Source organism: Lachnellula hyalina, assembly GCF_007821495.1.
Source record: "Lachnellula hyalina strain CBS 185.66 chromosome Unknown contig00021, whole genome shotgun sequence".
NCBI classification, from domain to species: Eukaryota; Fungi; Ascomycota; class Leotiomycetes; order Helotiales; family Lachnaceae; genus Lachnellula; species Lachnellula hyalina.
In genome coordinates, this window is record NW_022157135.1 from 99,844 (window position 1) to 127,118 (window position 27,275).

Genomic DNA, 27,275 nt, shown 5'->3' on the forward strand with positions numbered 1-27,275 from the left:
ATCAGGCACTTTCTCGTCCGGCGCATACATTGGATTCAAATGCCAGTTCGAATGCTCTGGATCTCCGGTAGATGGGCTTCATGCATGTGCGGCGTGGTTTATCGGCTGGGGTATGCTTGTCCAATTGAAGTTCTTCCTATTCATTTCCTATTTTCTTCATTCCCACATCTCATCTCATCTATTTTTGCGCCCAATTTAATTTGTGGGTTCAAAATGGATGGATGAATGGCTGAATGACGTACAGTATGAAACTGAAGTTTGAATTCTGGCTTACGATGGAATGTGCGATATAGATTCTAACAAGCAAGATTGGGCTTGTACTCAGTACAAGGCGCTCATTCCTCCGGCTATGATGGTTAAAGTTCCGAGTTCCGGCAATGGGAGCTTGTTGGATGGGACTGCGTTTAACCGTATTTGTAAGAAGTGAGGGGGGGAGTGGGAAGCAGATATCATGGGGGGAGAGAGACTTTGAGGATGTATGGATTTCGCATGCTGTTTGGGTGACGTGATTTAGGAGTGTGGTTGAGTCTTCTTGGACGTGACTAGCTTGCTTGCCATTCTGGTCTCCTTTCCAGGTCATCCAGCTTCGGGGTCTATCCACGTGCTCTAGAGTTCAGGTCTCAGATGACTACCTGTAATTTGAGTCTTTGGCTCGAATAAATAAAAGCGTTGCATTCACTTCTTGCGTTTCTGGTGCTTGTAAGGTGTTTTGTTCTAATTGTGCCTGCGGCTTCGCAGCTCTGCGTTGTGCGCGGTTGCAAGACCAGGGCAATTGCTTGATTAGTGCCTTGATTTCGCTGAAGTATTTGGCATGAATGAATGCTCTAGGAGCTTTATTTATGATCTTCGATATTTTATCTGTTCAATGTTTGCAGAATAGGGAGCTAAGGAGTAGTCGTGTGACAAAAGCTAATGAAGGGATATCTTGGGGGTTATAAATTTGAATTGTCTGTTATGCCACTCGTGTCCTGTTTGAAAAATAACATTACTGTGAGATTAAGTTTGATTAGCTAAGAGATAAGTATGTCAAAAAGAAAAGTATGTACAAGAGAGTTCAAATAAGTCCACATCCACAATAACCATCTCATCCACGAATAATGCCACCAGCCCCAGGTCCACCAAGATACACGTAGCTACCCCAGTTCGTTCCACTAGAAAGGTGGGCATCCTATTGCAGAACCATTCAGTCAGTCACTTTTCTCTTCACCAATAAACGCTCGCTCGGGATATCATAACACAATACTCACATTAGTATACCTCGCGATATCCGAATTCCAAAATCCCCCCGTATAATCATGAAACCCACTCTTCGCATCCTGATACACCATATTCCTCATATACGCCGCCTTGCCCGCGCCCGCAGCCGCGAACTCTCCGCTCCCCATATCCGTTGTCGTCAGCGCGTTCTCGTTATTGAATACCTCGCCATAGTAGAATATCGTATCGGAGCCAGCGGCGAGGGTTACAGAGGCGTCTGCTTCGCCGGCGGAGAAGATGGACGCGGGGTAGTAACCGATCCAGGTGTCGATTACGTAGAGCCACCAGTTTCCTTGGTATAGCTGGTATTCGATCTGGATTTCGTATTGTGCGCCGCCGTCTACGCTGTTGGGTACGAAGACGGTGCCGGGGTAGTATTTGTTGTTTACTTGGATCTGTGTGTGTCAGTCAGTTGTATGTTTTTTCTTTTTTTTCTTCTGTTTCTTTCTTATTTCAAGAGGAAAGGGGGTTAAAAATTAAAGAGGTGCAGTTTTATTTTAATTCGCCCAACTACGTACCCATCCTGCTTGATCCGCATTCCAACCCCCCTTGTTATCACCAGAGCACTGGTAGGCACATGTCGTGAAGTATGTGAACAGATGCGGGCTAGACACTTGGTTCGGGTAGTTGATCCAGCCCGCCTCGAGGGTTTGCGATCCGCTTGAAGAAGGATTATTTGGGATCGGGACATTGTTTCTCGTGACTGCGGTTTGCAGCAGGGAGAAGTCTTCCGAGCTCTGTACGTAGGGCGCAAAGATGCTGAAGATCGCCGAGCCGCCAATGTTGGCTACGCTTTGGTCGGATGACACGTACCAGTGGTTTCCGCTGTATTGTCTCTTGGACTTTTGTTCTTGTTTTTGTGCCGAGTGATTGGTTGCGGGGAGCTGTTTGGTGATGCGGTTGGTACTGGCTTGAAGCTTTGGGTTTACCCGTGGGATAGGCACGCTTCCGAGGGGGCCGACTTCAGCACCGGGTTGCATGAGCTCGACTGTAGGCGTGGAGCCATTGGTACGGCGTGCTGGAAGGGGAGGAGCAGAGGCGATGGTGCCTTGAGAGTCGATGGGGATCCAGTCAAGGGTATGGGTATCCGTCACTGTTGTTTTCAGGATATCGAGGCCGGCTCTTGGTGCTAATATCGGATTCTTTGGGGAGGATATTGGCTTTGAAGTAACGCTAGTAGCTAATAAGAACGCAAGTGACAGTTTTTGCAAGAGACCAGCCATTTTGTTAATCAAAGACGTCAGGTAGGCGATATATCAGACAAGTATATATCAGACAAGTATATCAGACAAGTATATATTAGACAAGTGCAAGTAAAGATACTTCTCAAAAGTTCCATTTCATTTCAGGAAGTAGAGCAGCATTAAGTACTTGAACTATGAGATCTTTCCATCCACACCCATAATATGTGTGCTTCATATTTACCTGGGTAACGGTGACCACTAGACACTATTGCTCCATCAGCTGAACGACGGATTCGCTCATAAGACCTACCCCAAGGCAAAAGTCCCAACCACAGCTTACGAGTACAAGCAAAACGTCCACAGCTAACTACAGACTGCACTTGGTATGAGGGAACGTGAAAGCAAGCTGATGTGAATTAGCCCTGATCTGGAAAATATGCAGTCAGCCAGTATGTTCAAGAGTAGCAAGGTACCATCACGGGCTCCACATACAAAATCGGCGAGAACTAGACAAAGGCAAATCGCCACAATCGCCCGTTCCCTCCCCGGTAATGAGCCGATACAAGACATTCATGCAGAAAATTGATAGGAAATAGACGTGAAGCTGCTCTAGTCACTTGTAGAATAAATCGGCCCGTCCGAAGAGTGTATTCGGAACGATAATGGGTGGTATCTTTAAACATCACGTTCGGTTGCCTAGCTTGTAATTTCTAGTGGTAGCAGTGCCTGGACGGGGCTTTTCCCGCATCCGCACCGGGGTTTTTCTCCGCACCGGGGCATTTCTCCGCACTCGTCAGCCGTCCCCCCCCCTACAGTAGATCTCTCGTCTCGGTAAAGACTAGCTCGTGCGCCCCCCCTTTAAATCCCGAGAACCGGGTTTTGAAGGTCTGTATTGATATACTGCGTGGCAAAGTACTCGTATATTATAATTGCTTTAATGAGAACGAATATAGACCATTGATGATACTTATTCCAACCGGAACAAGCTCCGGGTCGATGCGGGTTCAAGCTCCAGGTCCGTGGATGGGTGGCAGGGGTAGCGTCCATCGGATCGTAACACGTTACATACAGCCTTATCAACGCGTCACAAGCCCCAGATATGTATAGCCATCTGATATCATCGGGCGTAAAAATTAAACTTGCTGATCATGTCCTATTTGAAAATAGAAATAGACTTGGATTTGGGAAGGTTTAACTTGATTATTCGTTAAATACTGGGATCTGAAAGCTCGCGTATCTGTTGAACTTCAGTGTTAACTATTTATGATGACCCTGACTCTGTAAGATGGCTATCGGGTAACAACAGCCTTGATTTCTGATTCTTCCACCTCTGAAAATCTAGTCCTTGGCAAAGTGCGATAGCCATTTTCAATGTCATCTTCTATATGAAAGCAAGCAAGTCCTTCCGTTCCCTCTCAACCACAACCCATTCATGTTCTTTCTTCACTTCACAACTGCCAACCACTTCTCGGCTTCCCTCCTCATCATGACCCTTCCCAGGCTCCGGATACTTTCTCAAATGCTCTAATGCCCAAACCAAATCCTTTCCCAAAACAGGGGGTATCCTCCCCTCTCCTTTCAGCGTCCCCAATCCTGCAATTTCAAACAGCCGTCCCAGCCACTCTTTTGTCTCCCCAGTCTCCCACTCAATATCATGAAACTTCTTGCCGGACTTCCTTCTATCCTCCCCTCTTTCACTGTCCCATTTCTCCTGCTCCTCCAATGGTGGAAGCGGTTTTGAATTCCTACCTGAGAACAGGCGAGCTAGTGCAATAGCCTGATACTCAAAACTTCTAAATGTCAACACGCGTGGGAGGCCTACTATAGCTAATGTATTGAAATCTTGGAAGAACGTATGCCAGTACCCTCCAACAATTTTGTCTGCATCGTAGTCCCATAATGGCCGGCCATTGGCCTTTTCATTCCAGAATGGAAATGAAGCTTTGTAGCCTGTGCAGTAGATGACAGTATCGACGTCATCCAAATATGTATCGTCTTCGAAGATAATACTGCCATCTTGCTTATACTCTCGGATTATTGGTTTCCATGCAATGCCATGCGGAGGTTTATCGCCGTCCCATCTAGATTTCGATCTCCTGGATTGGTAGACGGGGAGATGAGCCGAGGATACCAGCTCGGCGGTAAGATCGTGACCAGATGCTGAGTTACCGATCGTGAGAATCTTCTTGTTCGAATAGAGAAGTGGCGTACGGTAGTGTTTGGAGTGCACAACACGTCCTGGGAATTTCTTCGTGTAGGCATCTAAGCCTTTGACTTGAGGAACCTATGAGGGTCAGATTGACGGAATTGGAGGAGATAGAATACACCATACAAAAGGGACCGAATAATGCCCATTTGCCAAGATGACAGCGTCAAACGTCTCTTCCCACCAGAGATCAACTTGCCGTGCAGGCTCGTATTTTCGAAGTGTCAGATTCCATTGTTCCTTAGATTTACTCGAAGAGCTCGTGATCCTGGAAAGATCTTCCACCGTGGTGTTGAGCTCGAGGAATGAATCGGTCTCGTGAAGTGAGAAATAGCTTGCTACATATTGACGAGGAACGTGATGTGGTACAAAAGGTCCGTAGGGAAATGGATTATCCGAAAAGCACATGGCGATATGAGGAACATTAGTACTATTTTTCATCAACTTAGTGTTCCACTTCTTGATAATTGACATGAGCAGCTCACGTGAGAGAATTGTAAATCGGTGTGCGTAAAAACCGCTCTTGCTCATTTGGTGACTTGACTTGAGGAAGCTCATTTGGGATCTCCAGTCGCGGATCGACATCTTTTGGTAGACCTCCTGGATGAATAGTGAGTTCTACACCCGGGTCGGGATCGTGTATCCTATGTTAATCTTAGCCGCGACGGGAATTTAAAGCAGATTTAGGTTGTGGAAATCAAAGTCACCATGTCCCACCGGCCGTTTCTCTACGCTCAAACACTCGAATCCGATCAAAGTAATTCTCGGCTTTGAGCGCCGCAGCAGCGGCAGCTCCTATGATACCCAATTAGTAAGCTTTATTCTGGAATACAAATATAATATTGCGAAAAAGAGGAAGTTCACCGGCTGCTCCGGCGCCTATAATCGCCACGGACTTGATTTTCTTCCCATCGGTCATCTTGCAACACTGTCAAAAAAGACGCCTAGAATTATCATCTGCTTCTTGACAGCGATAAGAACAGATACGGTACAAGTACAACTTCCTGTCATAATTTCTATCAGCTAAGAAGTGGGATTCACAATTCGTCATCTGCACTCCATATTTCATCATATGCAGTCACGTGCTATTTGACCAAGACCTTTCGATACAAGGTTTCGGTTTCGGTTATCAATGAAGTTCCGTTATGATCTGTTTCCAATAGCTTGAAGTTTATGCTTCCCCTCGCTTCTTTGATCAAAAGTCCATTCTACCGCTTCGGAGTTATTTTCTTTTTGGCTCACTTTACTTACTAAGAGCTTCTGTACGAGAAATTCGCCACTTGCCCCCTCAATCAACACATCATGGCTCTCACGCAAAGACAGCCAGACATATCTTACCACCCCGACTTTGAGAAATACCAATTGCGTACCGAGCGACTTCAGCCCCAACGACCGGTCAATCCCAGCCTTCCAATTGGATTTCCCGCACAGCTTACTGGGGCCTTGGTCTGGGAGGGAAAGGATTTCACTGATGAAAATCAGTGGACATTGTCTCTGACCGACTCTCAACTTCAGGAAATCCACGAAGCACTATTACAGTTCAAAAGTAAGTGGGCAAATAACTAGTGACTCTGTACTTTTCTTCGATGCTAAACCTTGCAGGTCAAGGCAAACCTATTGGCTATGTCAACCAAGATACTTTCCTTTTGCCGGAACTTGGTCCAATACTCCGCCAGGAAGCTCGAGCATTACAAGCCGGTCCGGGATTCTTCGTTCTTAGAGGTCTTCTGGTAGACAGGTATAGCAGGGAAGAGAACATCATCATCTATGCCGGTGTATCTTCATACATTGGGAGTATCCGAGGCCGTCAAGGTAGAGCGACTGTAGACGGAGTATCGAAATCCACCATGCTTAACCACATTAAAGACCTTAGCCAGACAGCAGTGGCAAAGAATATTGGAGCACCAGCATATACGACCGACAAGCAAGTGTTCCACACGGATGCGGGAGACATTGTCTCATTATTCTCCCTCAATACGGCTGCTCAAGGTGGTGAAAGCAAGCTTGCAAGCAGCTGGAGGGTTTACAACGAAATTGCAAGGACTAGACCAGATGTTATCAAGACTCTGGCCGAAGATTGGGCCTTTGACGGGCAAGTTAGAGTACAAATAACAGAAATAGATTTGGAGCTGATTTTTGTAGCTACGGTAATGCCGAAAAACCGTACAGTCTCAAGCCTCTTCTCCACCATACACCTGCACATGGAAACACTCCTGAACGTGTCATAGTTCAATATGCTCGTCGTGGGTTTACAGGATTTTTGCATCTCCCGAGAAGCAAAGACATTCCCCCGATCACTGAAGCGCAAGCCGAGGCTCTGGATGCACTTCACTTCCTGGCGGAGAAGTTCAGTTTGACACTCGACTTTCAGAAGGGAGACGTGCAATATGTTAACAACTTGAGTATTTTCCATGCTAGGGATGCTTTTGTGGACACCCCTGGACAGGAGTAAGTTGCACGAAACCAGATATATAATCCAAATTACTCATAGAAGTCCAGGAGACATTTACTTCGACTATGGCTGAGAGATCCCGAGCTGGCATGGGAGACTCCAGCTGCATTACAGCCGCGGTGGGATGAGTTATACAAAGACATAACGGAGGATGATCAAGTGTTTCCTCTTGAGCCGTACATTCGAGAAGGCGCTGGTAAGGCTTAAATAACCACCCAAGTAGCAGAATAATCTTTTTCTTTATATGCAGCCTATAAACGCCAAAAAGGAATGAGTCTTTCCCATTTCGTTCATCTTGGCGCCTCATACGAATTATTGCGCAAAATCGGGTGCGTTTGACAAGCTTTCTGGAGATAGTTTTGATTACGCAAAAGCTTTACTTCACGACGTTGCTGCCATGACCTAAGCATCTTATATATCCCCATACAAACGCCACGATTTAAAACAATAGCAGCTTAAGTTTTCTTGGTTTGGGTGCATTCATTAAGTTTGAGTTTGCAAGGTTCGGGCAAGGTCTTGTACATCACATAGCGAAATGCAGGCAGTCGATGGCGAAATCGCTAGGCTTGCACTGTCAAGTATCACGACACCAATTGCTTTGTACACAAATACAACGCCACCATCGACTCCATGCAGCTACTAACTACTTTAGGAAGGCGCCTCATAGTCCAATACACGCGGAAATCCCGGAACGTACATTTTGCAATATGCTTGGAAAAGCACGATCAATTAATCCCTTGTACCCTACCCTCACGGCAATATCCCAAATGGTCTCTGCCGATCCATATAAAACCTGGGTAAAGTCTCACTTTTCTCCAAATGTAAGATTCTCTGAATATTGGTCCGACTATGGCTACCTTTAGCTCCGAAGAAGTGCGAGCCGCAAGAGATGTAGGCACAGGCGATGTCAAGATCGATGGGTCCCTTGAATTTGTGCACGAAGTTGGCGGCAACGACTCGAAACCGTCCTATCAGGAAGCGTCAGGCGCCCCAGTTGAAAATATCTCTCCTCTCGGGACGCACGTAGGATGGCTCACGACGATATTTTTGAATATTGGTCAGATGATTGGGACTGGAGTCTTTTCAACTCGTAAGTCTCCTCGCTGATGAGAGGTCGCGATGACGGGACTAAGGGCTCTGCTAGCGGGTTCGATACTCAAGGGAGTTGGCTCAGTCGGATTGAGCATGATTTTTTGGGCAATCGGTCTTCTTATTGCTGGCTCGCAACTCGCTGTTTACACAGAGTTGGCTAGCTACTTTCCCAATCGCTCCGGGGCTGAGGTCGTGTACCTCGAACAAGCTTATCCGCGACCAAAGTACCTTCTGCCAACTGCTTTCGCTGTTCAATCTGTGATACTTTCGTTCAGTAGTAGCAATGCTATCGGTAGGGTCCCCTGTCATTCAAAACCGATTTGAGATACTGAGATTCTTGGGAAGTGATGGCTCAGTACCTCTTCGCGACTGGCGGTTATACGCCATCCGCTTGGGAGCAGAAAGGCCTTGCCGTGGGCTGTATTACTTTCATTATCTTATGTAAGTACCTTATCTTCTTCAACTACCACGATCATACTAATGAGAACTGTCTAGTGGTCATATTTAGCACCAAATGGTCGCTTCGCCTCTCGAATGCCGTTGGGATCATAAAGATCATCACTTTAGTCTTGTAATTGGCACAATGCGCACTGGACCAGTTTGTTGGCGATGCTAATACTTGGTTTTAGTATTAGTATAACTGGACTCGTTGTTCTGGGGGGACACACAAGAATCAAAGATCCACACGCCAACTTCCGGGACTCCTTTTCAGGAACCACGGGCAGTGGATACGGGTTGGCAAACGCGTTGGTCAAAATCAACTTTGCTTATTTTGGCTTCACAAACGCATTCAACGTAGTGGCTGAGGTCAAGGTATGTAGTCTGTTTGAGCATACAACCGAACGAAGAACGTGCCTGATTTTTGAATCTCCCTGCAGAGACCAATCCAAACCCTCAAGAAAACAGCACCTGCATCCCTCCTCGTAGTGGCCATTCTCTACATTCTCTGCAACATCGCGTACTTTGCAGCAGGTCAGACCCCCTTTTAAACGATCCTTCGACATTTACTAAGTCTAGCCTCAGTACCGAAAAAGTCCATCGCAAGTTCAAAACAACTGGTCGCCTCACTATTTTTCACAGCTGTCTTTGGTAATAAACATGCCTCTAGAGCACTTAATTTCTTGATTGCACTTAGTGCATTTGGCAACATCATCTCGGTCATCATCGGGTCCTCTCGAATCATTCGAGAGTGCGGCCGCCAAGGAGTCCTCCCCTGGCCAAGAGTCTGGGGCTCCACTCGTCCGTTCGGGACGCCCCTCGCGGCATATGGTTTGAAATGGGGTTTGACCGTACTCATGATCGTCGCGCCACCCGCTGGAGACGCATTCAACTTCATTGTCGATCTCCAGTCATACCCATCGAACGTCTTTCTCTTCCTCACAACGTTCGGGCTGTTTCTCATCCGGCGCAGCCGTGCGAGGATCGGTATCGAGAGGGCGGAATTCCGAACCTGGAATGTGGCCATTCTCTTCTCCCTGGCTGTCAATATTTTTATCCTTATTATGCCATGGTTCCCACCTACCGGAGGCCGCTACGGAGGCGACGTTTCCTTTTGGTACGCTACGTATTGTGCTGTCGGGGTTGCTATTCTCGCTCTCTGTGGCATCTACTACGCCTTCTGGATCTACATCATCCCCCACTTTGGGAAATATCGCATTCGCCAAGAGCTGGTACAGCTGGATGATGGAAGCGCCAAAGTACATCGCCTGGTCAAAGTACCACTTGCGGACCTGGGAACTTGGGATGCGGAGCATGATGTTCTCGGGCAGAAATTACAGGACTTTGCTGGATCCGAAAGCGATGGTGCTGAGCGCGTAAAGATCTCAAAGGAAACATGAAACAGAAAGCAGAAAGACTGTATTGCTTATAGTGTAGAGGGACAACACAACCGCGAACTCTAAGCTAGGACCTGACTTATAGTTTCATCGTGAATATAACATATATACGATAAATAAGTGATACAAATGAGCGTGTGTGTGTAGAAAACGGACGATGCTCCAAGCAGGTAGAAACGCTCGTACTTATAGAGTGTGATGCAGTTTCAGCGGCATACCTCCACTTCACGTGACGCCCCCTTTTGAGCCCCACCACAATAGATCTACCATTAATGTGGGCGAAACCCATATGAGGAGGCTGGGAAACTACGCTCTCCGTACAGTAGCCTCCACTTTACTAGCTGCCATTCTGACACAATGAATAGGGGGTCTTGGCACGTGATTGATGGCATATCAAGTTCACTTCAAAACTTGCAGGTATCCGCAGTGACAAGAATATGATTAGATACCAACGTCTGTTCAAGAAAGAAAACTTCAATACTAATGTCTAATCAACGACTGCGCCACGCAATTGCTAATCCCAAGAGCAAGCACAAAACACAAATTCAAAAGCAACTTTCTCATCTTCCAGAATACACGAAAACAAGAACAGGGAAAGATGAAACAGGGGCGAAAAAAAAAAAAATTGACAGCGTGGAAGAACAGGATGAAAATTAAGCAAGTCCTCATAAGTAGAACATGATGTCGTCGAGGTTTGGATGCCAAGGATTAGTCCTCTGGGCTTGGGCTAGATCCTGTGGATTTGGAACTTCCCAGAGCCGGGGAAGCTGTCGATACCAGCGCAGGCCAGCGTTAATTGGCGCCTGTAAATCACGTTCAATAACAGGGCGCATGTACATCCTAAGACGACCGCATAAGAGATCGGCATATCGAGCAGGAGTGCAGACAGAAAGGCCCTTGGTTGCGCGGGAGCCCATGTAACAGAGGTCATTTGTCTGGGACAGAGTTAGCTGTGACGTGACCGCAGTACTAAGAGGACTTACAAGCTTCTGCAGCTGGTTGGCATTGTAACCGATTCCATTTTCGAGGACCACGTAGTGGGCGCTACGGGCTGTGCCGAGTGGTGATCCATGGCTTTGGAGATAGAAATTGAATTGTTTCGGCGCGGTGACATCTAGATCGACAACCAAGCCCGCATTGAGGTTCGTAGTTTCTCTTGGGTCCCAACGATAGAATCGCGAATGATGGCGTTTCCCCACAATCACAACTGTGATCAGTGGCATGGTTTCGTTGCCTTACATTGCTTGTCGACAAGCCCTCTCGATCTGGGGTAGCTCTCTATCTCTGATCATGCCGTATTGACTCTCACTAACACCATCGCGATAGAAAAGAATATGTTGAGGGAAACTATCTCGACCTTGGTCAGACCATCTGCGATAGGCAGCAAGCCGCTCCAACATCATGCCGTCTAAACTGGCAATATACTAGAAAGGTTTAGCATGGTTAACACACAGGAATACGGAAGACTTACTTCCGTGTTGTTTGGCTGAAGCCGAGCAGAAGCAAGATAGTGTATTGCTTGCTGATCACAAGTGGCGACAACTCCAGCTAGCGATGGGCAGCTGCGATCTCCTTTTCCAGGATGAGTGACATCGGCGCCTACGATCATAGTTCTTCCCCCTAAGGTAGACTCCAAGTCTTCCAGATTGGGGCCAATATTTATCCCACCAAGCTTGAAATTGACTTTCATGCTGGGCAAAGTAAGCAAAAGAAAGCTTATCATTAGTAGCTTGTGGACTTACCTCAAATTTCCCAATGTCTGGTCACCTTGACTTCCAGAAACAGTACCCAAACCTTTCGGACCAATACAGACTGTCGCAACACCACGGTCGCAATCTGCCCACCATTTGACATCAGAGTAAGTCGTGGTATCTGTGTTTGGTAACAATACAACGACAAGATACGGGCTGCCTAACTGCATATAAGCAGCATCGAGGGCTCCTTTGAAGTTTAGCCTTCGTGTTTGGGAGATAAGATTGAAATTCTTGGCCACATCTTGAACCATTGGCAACTGTCCCTGATTGATGAAAATACCATATGTCTCCAATGCGTCTCTGATTCTAGCAGGAAAACCCTGCGTATCGACACCTCTGCCAGATTCGGTAACCCGTATGATGTGAATATTGAGAGGCGCATTTGGCGCTTCCGTGATAGCTGTCAGGAATGAACGACCTGCCCTTTCGCTTATCTGCTTCAAATTCCAAGAAGCCTTTTCTCGACTGATGGGCATCGACTCTTTGTCGTACGGAGGTTGACCAGGCTTTCTTAACAAGAGAACGGGCGGCGGTAGGTACCGGGATACCGTGGTGATGAACGCAGGGGATATGTCGAGGCCAAAACTCTATCCAAGTTAGCTGAAGAATCAAAGAGGCAAGTGAAAAAAGCACTACCTGGTACATTTGCTGGGGTTGTCCGGCCAGCTCAATCCCAAGGGGATCACGGGCATGCTGGAGAATCATAGCCTGGTTCTCTGAAGGGTTCCTCTTCGCGTATCTAATCATTTGCGATGACATTACTGGATCATCTATTAGTACTCTCACTGGTTGCCACTCGACAATCTTCAAGTGATCGGCCGGGTACCAGATCTCTTGATTAGCAACACTTGACCCCGTGTTGACACAACAAACACCAGGTGCGAAAACAAGACCAGCCCTCTGAGGGGTTGAGTCTATCACAAGGACTACTTTAGCTTCGTCTCAACTTAGCACCAAATGGGGAACTCACATTGGCTTCTCATGTAATTGCATACCGTGATCGAGGGACGGTTGTTAGGTGTGAACATCTGTGTGCCAACGTTAAGAGCGCTGAAGCCTGTAATCTCCCTAGTCTTCTGCTGAGGATCGCCATCAAAGATTACTTTAAGTCCTGTGAGCTCAGTCTGTAGTTTGGGTGTTGGCATTGAGTTGGCGGCTCCTAGCCTACGATTAAGCCAGTCCTGGACAGTTATCGATGGGTAGAAGGCAGTGGTTGTAGCATTGACATTGAGGAGAAGTGATCCATTCCCTGGTCTCATGGACGAATAGAACCCATTCTGGACGAGATAGACATGGTTGCCAAGAAACCTCGGATCGCTGTTAGCAACAGGGACAGGATAGAACTTGTTCCCCACAAATTTGAATTGTCCATGTGGTTGAGCACGATCATAAATATGCTTCCAGGAGAGAATGTTGAGCAACTTCAGATCTTCATCTGGAAGATAGGTATTGCCTGCAGGAATTAGGACTGTAGGGTTGACCCAATTTCGTAGTGCATTGAAGTCAAGATGGCGTTCATAAATGATGAAGCTGGTGATCTGGTCTATCACAGTCCCAGTCCCTGAGTATCGGTTATGCGGCGCCTCAAATACCGTACCCACTACATCGGGAAGAGTAGAATCATTGTAGAGCTGCCCTACAGATACAACGTAGTGGGAGTAGTCAGTAACCCATATTTGAGCATGCGGTGTGTATTGAGATAGAATCTCATCGATTAAGGCTCTCTTAGCATAATGATTGGTGACAGTCCTTCCTTGAATCTGGCCCAACACAATTCTGTACAGCCGGATGTCGACGTCCGCGAGCATGTCAACCCTGAAAAAGTTGGCTCTAATGTCTCCATGTTTGGCTGCAGGAGATGATTGCGACGCGGCAAGAATGTGATTAGACTTGGCCCACTCAGCTTTCTCTTGGTTTTCTTGCTTAACTTCTGGAGGTTCGAAATTGTCGACCTTCTTCATTCTCAGCTCTTTGAGCTCCGTGGGGGGTTGCTGGGTCAAACCAGAGCCTTTAGAAGCAGATGAGGATGGTTTTGCACCAGATTTGGGGGGAGGGCCACGATGGGTCAGTATCTTGCTCGGTCTAGTATTCCGAGAACTTGGACCGGCAGAGGCAGAGGAAGAGGGCTTTGTAGTCTGGTTAGATGCAGCGGAAGCACGCTTCTTCGAGGCCTCGTCTTGTCTTATCACGACTTCGTTGCGCTTCAACTTGGTGTATTGGTTCAGATCAGAAGGTACATGGGGATTCAGGCCGCAGTTCTTGGCATAGTGATGACCTTCGTGACCACACTTCCCGCAGAAAAATATGCCCTGCTGTACAGTACATTGACTTGCTTCATGGCTTGAATTTGCGCATCGATCGCACCATTGATCGTTCCAAGGCGGCCACTCTGATGCAGAGCAATTCCGAATTGTGTGATCGCTACCTGCAGTCTTGCACCTAGAACAGAATTTGGCCATAGCGACGAGGACTTCAGCGCTCACGGGGAAGAGCACAAATGCGCTCTAGGCTAAGAAGTTATGATGGAGAAAAGGAGTAAACACAATGTCTGCGATGATCAAGCTGACAGATCTGAAGACACAGACCGGTCTTATATAGAACGCAAGGCGATTGTTTCATGTATAGCAAGCAAATAGAGATTTTTCCTAATAGGCAAGCACAGAGCAAGCTACGAGGACCATAAGCATACCATCAAAAGACAATCGGAGCATGTTGGTTTCAGTAGAAAGGTATAGGGCGAAAAGGTAATTGAGCGCAAGGTAGGAAACCGTTTCTGCAATCAGACTTGATAATAGAAATAGATTTCCGAGGCGACATCTTCGCTTCCGGGAAGAAACAATCCAATCCTTCCGTGATCTTCGACATCTTCAATCATGGAAACAGAAAGTCCAAAGATTGTTTCAAACTCAAATGCAATCACGCATACATGACAAAACTCATGATGCAGGTAGCAAATGCAAGGGAAAAGCTGAGCTGTATGACATCCATGACAACCACCTGAACCGAGAACTCGATGACTGGTCTAGTCCACGAAAGGTGTCATGGTAGCGACCGAGGAGCTTGCTTCGCCAACTGCGGCAGTCTTCAGTTGTGAAAGATGTGTTATATTCTCTCGATTTCCTTGGTACTAAATAGCAAATAGGTAGAAGAGAAACTTTCCAGGTAAATAGATTCAGTCCAGTAGCCATACCGGTGACATTACGAAGACCAGGGGAGAACTCTTGGTTTGACACTGTACAACGCGCACAGTAGGTCTATAATGAACAAAGTTCTTTACCTTACACTCAACTTGAGCTCGACTCTTCTGTAGAGCTTGAAAAGTAAGCTTCCATAGCACATTATATCGCCTTTGTTGGGTTTTTTCGTCCGCTTGAGAAACGCCTGGGGATGGATATTGTATCCTGTCCAAAGTCAGGATGTATTGGTAAGATGTATACATACTCGCTACAGCCCATTCAATACAAAAATAACCCCAGACAGATTTAATGGAATATCAAAGGGCTTGGAAAGCTTATCGAACAGTACCCTCGACATGTGGTGCCGTCCACAATAGAGCACTTTAGAATCTCGCCTTCGCACTTTTTGAGCAGGCTCTTCTTCCTCCAATACACATCCAGCCCATATCCCCACATATCACATCATGCAGTCCATCATATGCTCTGCCTTCGGTCTATACCCAGTGTTCCACAGCCTCTCCATACTCCTTCCGTCCAGATCATATGGTATGACCCTCGTTCCGGCTATATACCTTCTTGCTCTTCTCAAAAATGTCCAAATTCCTACGACGTGTTCCCCTTGTGCATGTGCAATGATCGCCACGACGTTTAGTTGTCGAAATGTGCCATTGGGTGTCCTTGGTATTCGGCCAGCCACCAGAGCTCAGGTCGTCCGAAATATGCGCTCGGCATCTGCAGACACGCTTATGCTATCCAGCGCAGGTCGCGGCCATGGAAGAGGTTAGCGTCATGAGTGCCGTCTGCGGGAGATGTGGGCCAGTGTCCAGTAGCTATCGAAAGGGCGTTGTTTGTTCGAGGATGGAGAGGTGGGTCAGGAGAGCTTGATCTGGTTCGAGAGATTACTAGGTAAGCGCTGGGGGTTAGGAGTATAGTATTTGGCATACTTAACGGGTTCTATGCCTCGCATCAGGTCCAGTAAGAGTAGGCTCTAAAATGGTTCGAGGTGCGATGTATGTGCGAGCTGCAGCGTCTGAATTGCAGTATGAAGTCGCTTGAGGGTATTCACGTGACTCGGCCGAGGCGCTGACGCTTTCCTCCAATCTTCAACCTGAGGAACTTCATTCAACTTCTTTCAACCTCTTTCATTGCTGGCTCTCTTGTGGACTACGCATATTGACTGTAAGTGCAGAACTGGCATACGGAGGAATTGCGACGAACACGCACTGAGGATCGAGTTTTTCCGTCTCGGCATTATTCGACATGGAAGTATCCCCACTCTGGGCATATCTCCTCCATTATCTTGACGATTCAACTAGGAGGTGATTAATCCTGGTATAAAGGTGCCATATACTAGTGATATTGCAACTTCAACTCATTTGCTCAACTACACTTTATCATTTGTGCTATTTAATGACTATGTCCCCCATGTTTTCAATGGATACGAGTATAGCTTTCGTGGATAAACGCAATTACTGCTTGTAACCATGCGATTAATAATTTCCATTCTCTCGTTTTTGTTTTTGTCCGCTACAGCCTTGGCTGTTGAAATAAAGCCTTTCTTGAAGCCCCTCAATTCAACGAGTGGGTGGATCATTGGAAATGGGCTGTGGAATATCACCATTGGCGATGTGTATGGCAAGAAGCTATTTTACGACGGACGCGATCTGATTGGCGATGCCGTCGGGCATTACTCTGGCTATGGTATGTAACGCCCGGCACGTGTTTTCATGCTTTAAATACATATGCCGTCTTGCTAAACAAATGGTCTCTGGCAATAGATGGAGAATCCAATTTCGTATGGACATCAGCGAGTATTTATGAAGAAACTCCGGAATATCTTGATGTAGTATTCAGCGCTACAGAGATTGATCTGCACTGGATCATCTACCCCGATTTGGCGGGCGCATACCAATATATAGAAAACAAAGCCTTGCCCACTCTCGCTGTTCTTCGAACACTATTTCGCCTCGATAATACGACCTTCACACATGGTCGAACCAACATTAAAGACGAGGCGTTGCCTCTATTCTCTGATATCCTGGCGTCGACAAAGGTACAAGACGAGACGTGGCAGCGTGCGGACGGTACTTATATTACCAAGTATGACTGGTCTGACTTCATTCGCAATCTGGACTTTCATGGGGTCTATGGTAGTGAGTTCGGTTCCTGGTATATTCGACCTGGGCGCGATTACTTCAACGGAAATCACCTGAAGCAAGAGCTCACGGTACACCGGGAGAGCGCCACTGGAGATGCTGTGGAGTTAAATGTTGTACACGGATCACATTTTCAAGTCAATTCGAGCGCGACATTTCCGGCTGGAAAGATTTGGGGTCCATGGTTGTGGTATCTGGTAAGAGATTTAGCTGCCTTTGAATTTTGTTAACGGTCATTGATTGCTGACTTTGATATCGCTAAGAACTCGGGCTCGAGAGATGACGCAGCTAGTAGAGCCGTGCAGGAATTCGCAAGCTGGCCATACTCCTGGTTGAACGACTCTGATTATCAATCTCGTGGCTCTGTCTCCGGCAGACTTATTCTATCAGATGGTCGGCCTGCCGCCAACGCGTCAGTGTTTCTGGGGGACAATAGCTCGAACAAATCGACCTTGGACCAAGGCGAACATTACTATTATGCCGGTACCACTGACTCCCAAGGTTCCTTCGATATCGAAGACGTCCGTACTGGTACTTACGGATTCTACGCCTGGTCGGACGGCGGTAGTATTGCTAACGTGTCTACTACATTCACACGCAACGATATCGCTGTCCAACAAGGAGATGAAACAGCGCTTGGTCTTCTAACCTGGGAAACCCAGGCCCGGAAAGCGATATTCCAAATCGGCGAACTAGACCACAAGAGTCTTGGATTCCGCAACGGCGGTGCGCCATACCAACACGCTCTGGTAGCACAATCCCCAGCGAACCTCACTTACACCATCGGCGAATCCAACGCGAGCGATTGGTACTTTGGGCAATCCGCGCTGGGAGCCTGGACGGTTCTCTTTGACCTCACGGCGGCTGACGTGCCGTCGAATACATCTGCATCTGCATCTGCGGTCCTGTCCCTCTCGCTGGCGGGCTATTCTCAAACAGTCAGTTTAGATGTGAGCATCAATAGTCAGGTACTGACGAGCCTTACTTCCACTACTCTTCCCAGCGATCCTGGCTTGTATCGCTCTGGTACTACAGCGGGGGAATGGCGATTTCTCGAATTCGATATCGACGCTGGGGTACTGACCGCGGGGACTAATAGCCTTGTCTTTGAGGTCACGAGGACGACTCTGTGGCGGGGGTTTATGTGGGACAGCATTTTATTGGAGTGGAAAGAATAGGTTTCTCGTATGGTGGGGTGGGGGTGGCTGGTGGCTGGTGGCTGGTGGCTGGTGGCTTGGGGAGTGTGCAAGCGAACGTGCCGTGCCTGCATGGTACTTCCGTACTACCGTACGAGCTAAATATCCTCGTATCTTCATAAATGTCCGAAACTCGATATGATTGGACGCACTTGTAGATGCACATCATACTATGTACTGTACGCGGGAGCACTACTGTTACTGTATTCCTCTTCATCATCCACATCACATCATCATAGATTACATACTCGACATACAAAGGGTTTATCCTATACAAATAAATCGAGTGGGTATTGGGGGATATACGGTAGATATTTATGCGCTGATCCTTCTGCTTACGTGATGACGACATATTCAGTATCAAAGGAAAAGTGTGCCGATTACCCGTCCCCGCCCTGCGCTGCCTTCCTAAGCAAGCTACTGTATATTCCCGTACCTGGCCTGGCTACTTTCTTTAATCCCGTCTAGTTTCCAGCTAAAAATATCTTCGTGGGGCGTGGGGCAAAGATTTACAATTTTTCAAATCTCTCCTTTTCATCTTCAATTTGCTTCGTATGTAGGAAATTTCCTTGTTGCCATTCAAACACCCCTCCTCTCTACGAGCCTCACCGAGGAGCTCCATCATTGACTGATGGAACGCCTTGAACGGCTGCTGTCTCGGCCTGCTGCCAAGCCCTATCGTTCCAAGGCCTTCGAAGCCGGCGAAACGCTACATCTGAACCACAAAGGCCAGCTCGACTTTTCTCCAAATGACATTGAGAACCCCAAGAACTGGTCAACAGCACGCCGCTGGTACATCACGGTAGTGTCCGTCGTTCTAGTCGTCAATGCTACCTTTGCCTCCTCAGGTCCTTCGGGAACCCTCGAGGGCATTAGAGAAGAGTTTAACGTTTCGCAAGAGGCTGTTGGACTGGTCGTAACCCTATTTCTACTGGGATATTGTTTCGGGCCACTGTTCTGGGCTCCCCTCTCCGAGTTCTATGGCAGGAGATGGGTTTTCTACATCTCGTTCACCGGATACCTCATCTTTACCTTCCTCTGCGCCTTCGCCAACAACTTCGCCGCGCTTCTCATCGGACGCTTCCTCACCGGCACTTTTGCTAGCTCGCCGCTATCCAATGCCCCGGGCGTCTTGGCTGATATATGGGGATCCATTGAACGAGGAAATGCCATGGCGCTGTTCTCCATGATGACCTTTATCGGGCCTGCATTGGGGCCAGTCATTGCGGGATTCTTGGAGCTCAAGGAGAACTGGAGGTGGGATTTTTATGTGATGCTTATTTTCGGCGGGGTTACAGAACTCTTGATGTTCACGATCCCCGAGACTTTGCCTACTCAAGTTCTGTTGAACAAAGCGAGACGGCTCAGACGACTGAAGATTCCTGGATACGAAAACGTTCAGGCGCCCGTGGAGCAAACCGATCGGTCGCTGGGGGGCATTTTCCGCGTTGCTCTTACTAGGCCTTGGAAGATCCTGGTGGATCCGATATCGCTATTCGTCGCCATATACCTGTCGGTCGTCTACACCCTGCTCTACATGCTTTTCACCATCTATCCTATCGTTTTCCAGCAAAAGCGAGGCTGGAATTCTGGGGTTGGTGAGCTTCCATTGCTTGGGACTGCTGTCGGAGCTGTCCTTGGTGGTGCGGTGATATTTACTACTTCTGCGCGAGACAGAAAAAGGCAGGCGGCCGGATACGTAGGTCGGCCAGAGGATAGATTGGAAGTCGCAATGGTTGCTGGGATTCTGTTCCCGATAACCATGTTCTGTAAGTAGACATCCTACTTGCACGTTCCCATTTACAGGACCTTTACTCACGTTATTTCAGGGTTCGCATGGAGTGGAGAATACAACAGTGTGCACTGGATCGTTCCCACACTCGCCGGAGTATTCCTCGGCCAGGCAATCATCCTCATTTTCGTAGCCTATCTCAACTACCTGACCGACTCGTACCTTGTGTACGCCGCCAGCGCTCTCGCCGCCAACACTGTATGTCGATCCGCTGGTGGTGCCGCCGCACCACTATTCACGCAGTACATGTTTGATGCGCTTGGAGTCGGCGGTGGCGGCTCGTTGATTGGCGGTGTAGCCGTCCTACTAGCACCCATCCCATTCATCTTCTACAAATACGGAGAAGGGATTCGGAAACGATCTAAATTCGCGCCCACGCCCGGGCATTTGAACATTGAGCAAGAGACTCCATGGGAGCTAGCTCAGGAAGCTGATTCGACTAGCGTGAGCAGCAACAGCCACCACTCGAGTTCCGAGAGCACGGCCACCGAAGAAGGAGGTCCAGTCCAAGGAGTTCAGCTTGAGGGGGTTGGTGCTGATGTTATTGAAAAGGCAGAGGCTAGACGAGAAGTCGGTGCTGATGCTGAGCAGGGGAAGAAAATAAAAGAAGGTCCGGAGAGGGACTTGGAAAAGGGAGGATTGTAGAATACTATAGACGGACGGCGTTTGAAGAAGAATTGGAATACATTACATAGAGATTGTTTATAAGTACGGAGTACGAGACCATTTAGATACCTACCATAGCTTCCCTTTGCTTAAAGGTACCACCACCTATATTAAACTTTAACATCAGCAGCAGCAGCATATAACTTACAAGTATAACTACTAACAACACCACGTGCACTAAAAACCCTACACTTAACTTTGTAATCCCCATTTAATTAATTATTTCTTCCTTCCCTACTGTCAGTATCACAGGGGTGATCCCTTATGACTCTGCTATAATTAGCATATTGGTAAGACTTGACTCTGATTTTGGTAGTTTGGTTTATATTATGATGTGATGTGATGTCTAAGTTTGAGTGTGGAAAGCAGAGTGAATTGAATAATAGAAGACTGAGATGAGATATATGTATGTAACAAAACATGATTCCGACGCCCGTCCCAAAGCACAGGATTGAATCCAGATCCCAGGGAGGAAGCTAAAATCGTCTGAAAGCCGAAACATGCAAACACCGCAGCTGTATATCCCAAGTATTCGCTTCCGAGGGTGTGGTGTTGCTCCATTTATCGCCGCTGTAACAAGGGCATCAATTCGATATACCATGGCGATGTGTGGGAACCGCGATGTGGGTTTGAAAGTGTGGCTGCATTGCAGGAAGTGTGGCAGGAACCAACTATATACTCGTGGAGGCCGGGGCCCCGCAGTCACGCCATCTTTGCCATATACAGAGAGGTCCTTGTACCAATGCGAATGCTCCTGGTGCCGCTTCTATTCTCCCCCCAAGCCTGAAGATGATAGTAGTGGATTCCCTATTTTCCCATTCCTTCGTGTTGCACCATACTGGGTATACTGTATCATACATGGAAAGCGTATGCCAGAGACGAAGGATTGCTAGTAAGGGAGCGAGAGCCATAAGAAGTTATACGGTGTGAAAAAGCTACCAATAGACAGCGAACGGCAGCGAACCGAAGAGTATATTAACCGTAGGTCGAGAAAAAGAGCTACATAGCGGCATCCAGAAGAAGAAGAGTACCTTTCACTACCATAAGATAGTGGTAAAAAGAAAAATATGCCAGGCTGTCATCTCCACAAGATGTCGTCGAACTGGACGAGAACCGCTGATGCGTGTAGGTGAGGTTGCAGTCTAGTCAACTCCACGAGGTGTCGCCAGTGGGCGCGTGAGGCCATAAGATGCACCCCTTAAAAGATAGGCAGCGAATCGGCGAGAAGCTAAGACCATGATTGCATTGAAAAAGAGACGCAGACGAAGAGCTGGATTGCCGTATAATATAGAGTTGAATAGCTTCAATACAAGGGAGCCAGCATCCGTCGCACCCAGAGGACCAATCGTGGGAATCGCGATGTGGCTGCGTTGTATAAACGTGTGGCAGAAGCTAGCTACATACTTGTGGAGGCCTGAGACCCCACAATATGTGCTATCCTTGCTTCGGTGCCAATCGAGTAGCATGAATATATAATGACTAGAACGGTTGCGAAGGTTTTGTCAGGTGCTTGGAGAAGACACCTCCGGGTTATCGAAGTAAGTGATGTGTTCCGGTTCATTCATGAATCTTAGCGCATTCACGAGTGACCTAGTTCATTCATGAATCTTAGTACAAATTCACGTATACCCCAGGTCACTCGTGAATATTAGTGTTATTCACAAATAAACTAGTTTACTTATAAATCCAGTTTACTCATGAATCTGCACTAAACCAAAGTAAGCAAGAGCTCACTTTATAGGCAATCCCACCCCAAAAAACTAGTTTATACGTGAATCCATTTTATTCGTGAATCTTAGCGTGGATTCACGGATGAACTAGCTAGACTCACGAATGAACCGGAACAGATGTAACCTGATGAACTATTAGTCGATAGTCGGAATCAATCATACACCCTTGCTTCCTATAGTTGAGTGATATTCTCGCCATTATTGATATATGTGCGCCGTGTTTCGTAGAAGAGGTCTAGGAAGAGATGCCGAAAAAGTTGAGACGAATTCTGCTCTTACTACGACTTCTGCATGCCATGCGACAAGGAGGACGACGAGGTCGCGGACATCCCCGCTCTCTAAACTGAGTTGCAGGCTGAGAATCTGAATTAGATGAGGTCCTAGAGCTACCCGTTGAAGCGCGAAACCTTGACATGTTCTTCTAGTCCACGAGTTTGTTCGGTTTCGACAGCATGCCCATCTCGGCGATGGCGACTGCGGCGGTGCATATTTAACCATCAGCCTCAACTTAATATACCTCCTAATAACCGCGTACTCGAGCAACCCTCATGACCTCTCCCATTGATTGGGATTCTCACTCACGAGCACGATGCCCATCACAAAGGTCAGCCCCTCTGGGCCCCCCCTGATTAACCTGACGGGAGGTGGACCGATGAAACTAGCCAACTGCGAAAACGGGTGCCCCAGGCACTCGGGCACCTGCCTGGCACACCTTAGGACCGTCTTTAAGATAGCCATGGCGTCTCTGCCGTCCTGAATTTCGACCATGCTGTATATCGCGCCCGTCGTGCCGATGTGTACCTTGTTCTTGCTGAATCTCTGAGTTGTTCTCGACACGAATCTCATCACGTGTTCAACTACTCCTGGACGTGCCTTGTGCATGTCCAAGTGGTCTGTGATCTCGCTGTCCAGTGCCGACAATCCGAACAAATTGCTCTTGAAGGGCTGAACTTGACTCTCGGTCTCTCCTCCGGGATGAGCTTATCAGCGACTTCACGGACATCTCGAGCTTCTTGATCCGTTCGTCTATGTGCATGTTTCCGTCGTCAGTCCCGTGATCTTTGCGTTTTCGTGATCTTTTGGGTCGGCCTGCGATCCTCACCATAAAGTCATCGCTCTCGGAGACATTCTTCTTCTTTATGTTGCCGTCCATGACGATCGAGTTGATATTGGCGAACAAGATGGTCCTCCGTCCAATAGTAGTGATGACTCGTCCAGTAACACAATATCACTTCGTCTGTGCATCAATACTGGTATAGCTTCGCTGTGCAAAGTAAGACAGGACTGCCACTGAGGTTCACCGTAGGACAGCTGCTAACCCAATCGATCAGATCAAGAAAGAGACGCAAATGACGAGTCCCATAGCACCGCAGAAGGAGAGGAGAGCAGAAAGATGCTGAGGACTTCGTCATCAAGAGCGGCATGCTCTCTAGGGTCCCAATTCCCAAGTTCGTCAAGGGGGAGAAGCAAGGTTGCCACGTCACTACCAGGCATGCACCCTCAGATGCGGGCACAGGACCTTTATGGACCACACCACGATGGAAACGATCGAAAACAGAGCGCGATTGGGCCTCTTGAACATGACCACCAAGACAGTGTAATACGGCATCGAGATGAGCGCTGAAAGAGAGGTAAAGCAGATATCAGTTTTCGCGGGAGAGGAGAACAGGTTCAACACCTTCATCAAGACGTCAATGAGGTCCAATACAGATCCCGTGTTGAGGGAGATCTCCGACGAGGTTGAAGCATCCTGGTGAAGAAGCCAGAGATGTCTCCAGTAGGTCGCAACGCGAGATTCGGACGAGCTTTTGGAGCTCCTCAACGGGACCGGTGGTGGAACAGTGCATTCTAGTATTGGAGGTTTATGCATCGTGAGCCTATTGTTGGCGTTTTGAGGCCTTCGATACAATTCCCAAGAACTTCACAGGGAATTAAGTCCTGATATTTACCCACCCTTGCCATCGTAAAATACGTGATATTTTCCCACCTTTAGATCATGTACTGGAGCTGTGGAGAGGGGTATATGCCGAGTAGGATAAGGGCGAGATCTTGACTGCCCCATTGTCGGTTCCCAAGTAAAGTACTCAACTTCTCCCGTGCCGTGTGCTGGTCTTCGCATTTAAGCCTTTGCAAAGTCATTGTAGACATCTTGAACGCTGCCAAAAAAAATCAATTTCGAGGTAGTCGTTACTAGTAAGGATCGAGCGCCGGGCGTAGACTCGTGTGAGGTCCCCCGCCATAATATAGCATCTTCTTGGAGGGGCTTCCGAGACCGTCGACCTCTTATATCCCCGTGAAGTTTGACTGAAGGTGGGCAAGCGCGCGACGAAGTGCGTTTTAATGATCGTACGAACCTGTGAAGCTACTCAATGGCGTTGATGGTAAATCCCAAAGAACAGTGTATCATATCCTATGTCATGCCATCCTAACATTGGAAAGCATCGTCGTGAGCCTGTTCTTAGCCTTTTGAGGACCGCGAACCAACGCTGAAGCGATTGTAAGTACCGTGCAAGACTTACCTTGGACCCCTGCTGTATAACGTAGACTCTTCCTGGAATCCTGTGGGCTTTCCGAGACCTTTTACCTGTTCCACCTCGAGGTGGGAAAGTGCGCGGCAGAGTGCGCTATCAAGCTGAGAGTCCTACGGGCCTATGAAGCTCCTCGACGGCCTCGCTGGTAAATCTTGAGTGTGTGAGCATCGTATCGACGGGTCTATTTCCGTAAGCATTACAAGTCCATCATAAGCAGCTTGAACCCCCGGACATTGCGTAGATGCCGCCGTAAATTGTAACAACAGTATGTGCCTTGCGAGACTCGTGTTAGCGCTTCATTGTAGCCGCTCTCTGCCAGTCTCGGGGCCTTCTGCCTGTTGCATCTCCACGAATAGTATCTGCATGCGGGATGTGGGATAGTGCGCGGCAGGGTACTTCGTCGACACGGCCACTAACAGACACCAGTAATAAACTTATGGGGCAGTGAGGGGATGGTAAATCGACTTGCAGGCTAGCCCCGGAAGCGAAAGGTACACCAAACTTTGATTTAACGTCACAAAACTTCCCCATCCCACACAAACTTATCCTCATCTTCCAAAAATCATCGAATTGCTATCTTCTGCAGCGCCGCAGAACAATAAAATACCCTTTAAGAAAGACACGTATGGACATTCTGGTTCAGCTTCATCGAAATGAAGGATACACAGCCCTTTCTCATTCACGGCGCCGCCACCATTATCACCATCAAGTCTTGAGCCCATCCAGGATGTCTGCGAGAAGTTTGCGGCGGCATAATACATCAAAACACAACGCGACGATACAAACACGAGCTGGATACATACAGATGGCCCACACCTTTGCGAGTGTATCCACACGGGATAGGAAGGCAGAGGTAGAACGAGGCTAAGGACATTACGCAAACCGGATGTTGCAGAGACGCTCCCAAACTTTCACCCTGATGGAGACTCGGGGACAGAAGGAACCACTGTGGCCTTCGAACGATGCTTACATGAAGGAGACTAGCTACATATTCAGAGACACAGCCAACGATGGCGAGGGAACGAGCAGCCAGAATTTCAAGAACGCATGCGGAACGACGACGAGGGATGAGAGTCGAATGATACGACGCCGGCGAAGGAACAGATGGAGACTCCCTTCCCCCCACCCTTACATTCCAGCCCACATATAATGATGGATGAGAGCACCATGGAGATCTTAGTTTGCAGAGATCCTGGAGGATCCCGGCACCCGACTACCAGGCGGGACGAGTTGTGGAATGAGTACCGTACCCCACGTATGGCGATGATCTAGTGATACTTATGAAAACCATGATACCTAGGGCATCTACAGAGCAGCCTATGCAGGACAATGTGGTATGCTGACCTGGTGGAACGATCGGGACAGCGTCGTTATTGTGCGGAACGTGACAAGAGTTACACGCTCCGAACTACGTGCTATCGAATCTCTAAGATAATATAGGCCCTCCTGTAAAGTTTCAAAACCTTTAGCTCTGCTGTACTAACATTTCCTGGCTTTTCTTGTCTCTTAGCTTTCAGTACGAGCATCACTTGTTGTCCACTTGAATTGTCTCTGCTTATCTTGGATATTGAACTTTTCGAGTCCTTCTCTATACAAATGAGCACTCCCAAGTGAGCTGAATGTTTCATCTTCAACTGAAAGTGAAACGCTTGTTGGTTTTTAGTGAACCATGTTTTAGTCATGTGGGCACCACACGCTGCATGAATATGAGAAATTATGGCTTTCAGTCAAGGTACTCTTCAGCCGTATCACACCTCAGCTCCTATTGATTCTTGATTTTGAACTCGAAATCGAAATCGAAACTGTTTGTTGCTTGCGTTCCTGAGTAAAACTCTTCCAGCCACACTTGTGGGGTCTGGATATTTAAAACTGAAATAGAAAACAAGCTTCATCAATGCTCAAGTAGGATATAGCTCCCCGATAAACTATACTGTATGAGGACAAACTTTTGTACTTCTGATGATCATGTCACATTCCCAAAGTCTGGCATAAATGTGATGATCTACTGCATTGTTGTATTGCTTGCCGGTGTAGGCAACTTCCGTATGGGCAGCGGAATTCTTTCTTTACAATGAAATGCGTGTAGCGTCTTTCACGAAAGCTACGCAAGTCAAGTCTCGCTGTCATCTGCCGCAGATGTCTCATCTTCCTCCACGTCTGTAGTGCTTTCGGGACTGGACTGAATGGTTGGCTGAACCGCTAGAGCAGCATTGCGAAGTAAATGCAGCAAATCCTCCAATTCCTTCGT

General features: G+C 47.7%; 7 protein-coding genes across 7 annotated transcripts; 4 read left to right on the forward strand and 3 right to left on the reverse strand.

The window, feature by feature from the left end:
* Positions 1 to 1,084: 1,084 nt before the first annotated feature.
* Positions 1,085 to 2,480, reverse strand: LHYA1_G002679 (uncharacterized protein; the record flags this gene model as incomplete). The annotated part of the gene is made up of 3 exons (XM_031147654.1): positions 1,085 to 1,168; positions 1,248 to 1,652; positions 1,776 to 2,480. 3 exons carry the CDS (start codon positions 2,478 to 2,480, stop codon positions 1,085 to 1,087), a joined length of 1,194 nt encoding a protein of 397 aa, XP_031007932.1.
* A 1,342-nt stretch (positions 2,481 to 3,822) lies between these two features.
* fmo1_3 (Thiol-specific monooxygenase) lies at positions 3,823 to 5,232 on the reverse strand (the record flags this gene model as incomplete). Its single annotated transcript, XM_031147655.1, has 2 exons — positions 3,823 to 4,725; positions 4,774 to 5,232. 2 exons carry the CDS (start codon positions 5,230 to 5,232, stop codon positions 3,823 to 3,825), a joined length of 1,362 nt encoding a protein of 453 aa, XP_031007958.1.
* A 717-nt stretch (positions 5,233 to 5,949) lies between these two features.
* SAT17_1 (Taurine hydroxylase-like protein) lies at positions 5,950 to 7,306 on the forward strand (the record flags this gene model as incomplete). Its single annotated transcript, XM_031147656.1, has 4 exons — positions 5,950 to 6,193; positions 6,250 to 6,810; positions 6,876 to 7,095; positions 7,147 to 7,306. The coding sequence occupies 4 exons, from the start codon at positions 5,950 to 5,952 to the stop codon at positions 7,304 to 7,306; spliced, it is 1,185 nt and encodes a 394-aa protein (XP_031007959.1).
* Positions 7,307 to 7,948: 642 nt separating this feature from the next.
* MUP1_0 (High-affinity methionine permease) lies at positions 7,949 to 10,029 on the forward strand (the record flags this gene model as incomplete). The annotated part of the gene is made up of 7 exons (XM_031147657.1): positions 7,949 to 8,189; positions 8,244 to 8,483; positions 8,537 to 8,632; positions 8,687 to 8,762; positions 8,821 to 9,004; positions 9,070 to 9,163; positions 9,215 to 10,029. 7 exons carry the CDS (start codon positions 7,949 to 7,951, stop codon positions 10,027 to 10,029), a joined length of 1,746 nt encoding a protein of 581 aa, XP_031007960.1.
* A 662-nt stretch (positions 10,030 to 10,691) lies between these two features.
* Positions 10,692 to 14,239, reverse strand: PHN1 (Protein argonaute; the record flags this gene model as incomplete). The annotated part of the gene is made up of 7 exons (XM_031147658.1): positions 10,692 to 10,961; positions 11,010 to 11,233; positions 11,279 to 11,450; positions 11,498 to 11,717; positions 11,769 to 12,367; positions 12,417 to 12,694; positions 12,751 to 14,239. 7 exons carry the CDS (start codon positions 14,237 to 14,239, stop codon positions 10,692 to 10,694), a joined length of 3,252 nt encoding a protein of 1,083 aa, XP_031007961.1.
* A 2,201-nt stretch (positions 14,240 to 16,440) lies between these two features.
* rhiE (Rhamnogalacturonate lyase) lies at positions 16,441 to 18,290 on the forward strand (the record flags this gene model as incomplete). The annotated part of the gene is made up of 3 exons (XM_031147659.1): positions 16,441 to 16,657; positions 16,735 to 17,309; positions 17,376 to 18,290. The coding sequence occupies 3 exons, from the start codon at positions 16,441 to 16,443 to the stop codon at positions 18,288 to 18,290; spliced, it is 1,707 nt and encodes a 568-aa protein (XP_031007954.1).
* Positions 18,291 to 18,939: 649 nt separating this feature from the next.
* Positions 18,940 to 20,745, forward strand: FUBT (Efflux pump; the record flags this gene model as incomplete). The annotated part of the gene is made up of 2 exons (XM_031147660.1): positions 18,940 to 20,077; positions 20,138 to 20,745. 2 exons carry the CDS (start codon positions 18,940 to 18,942, stop codon positions 20,743 to 20,745), a joined length of 1,746 nt encoding a protein of 581 aa, XP_031007955.1.
* Positions 20,746 to 27,275: the final 6,530 nt, after the last annotated feature.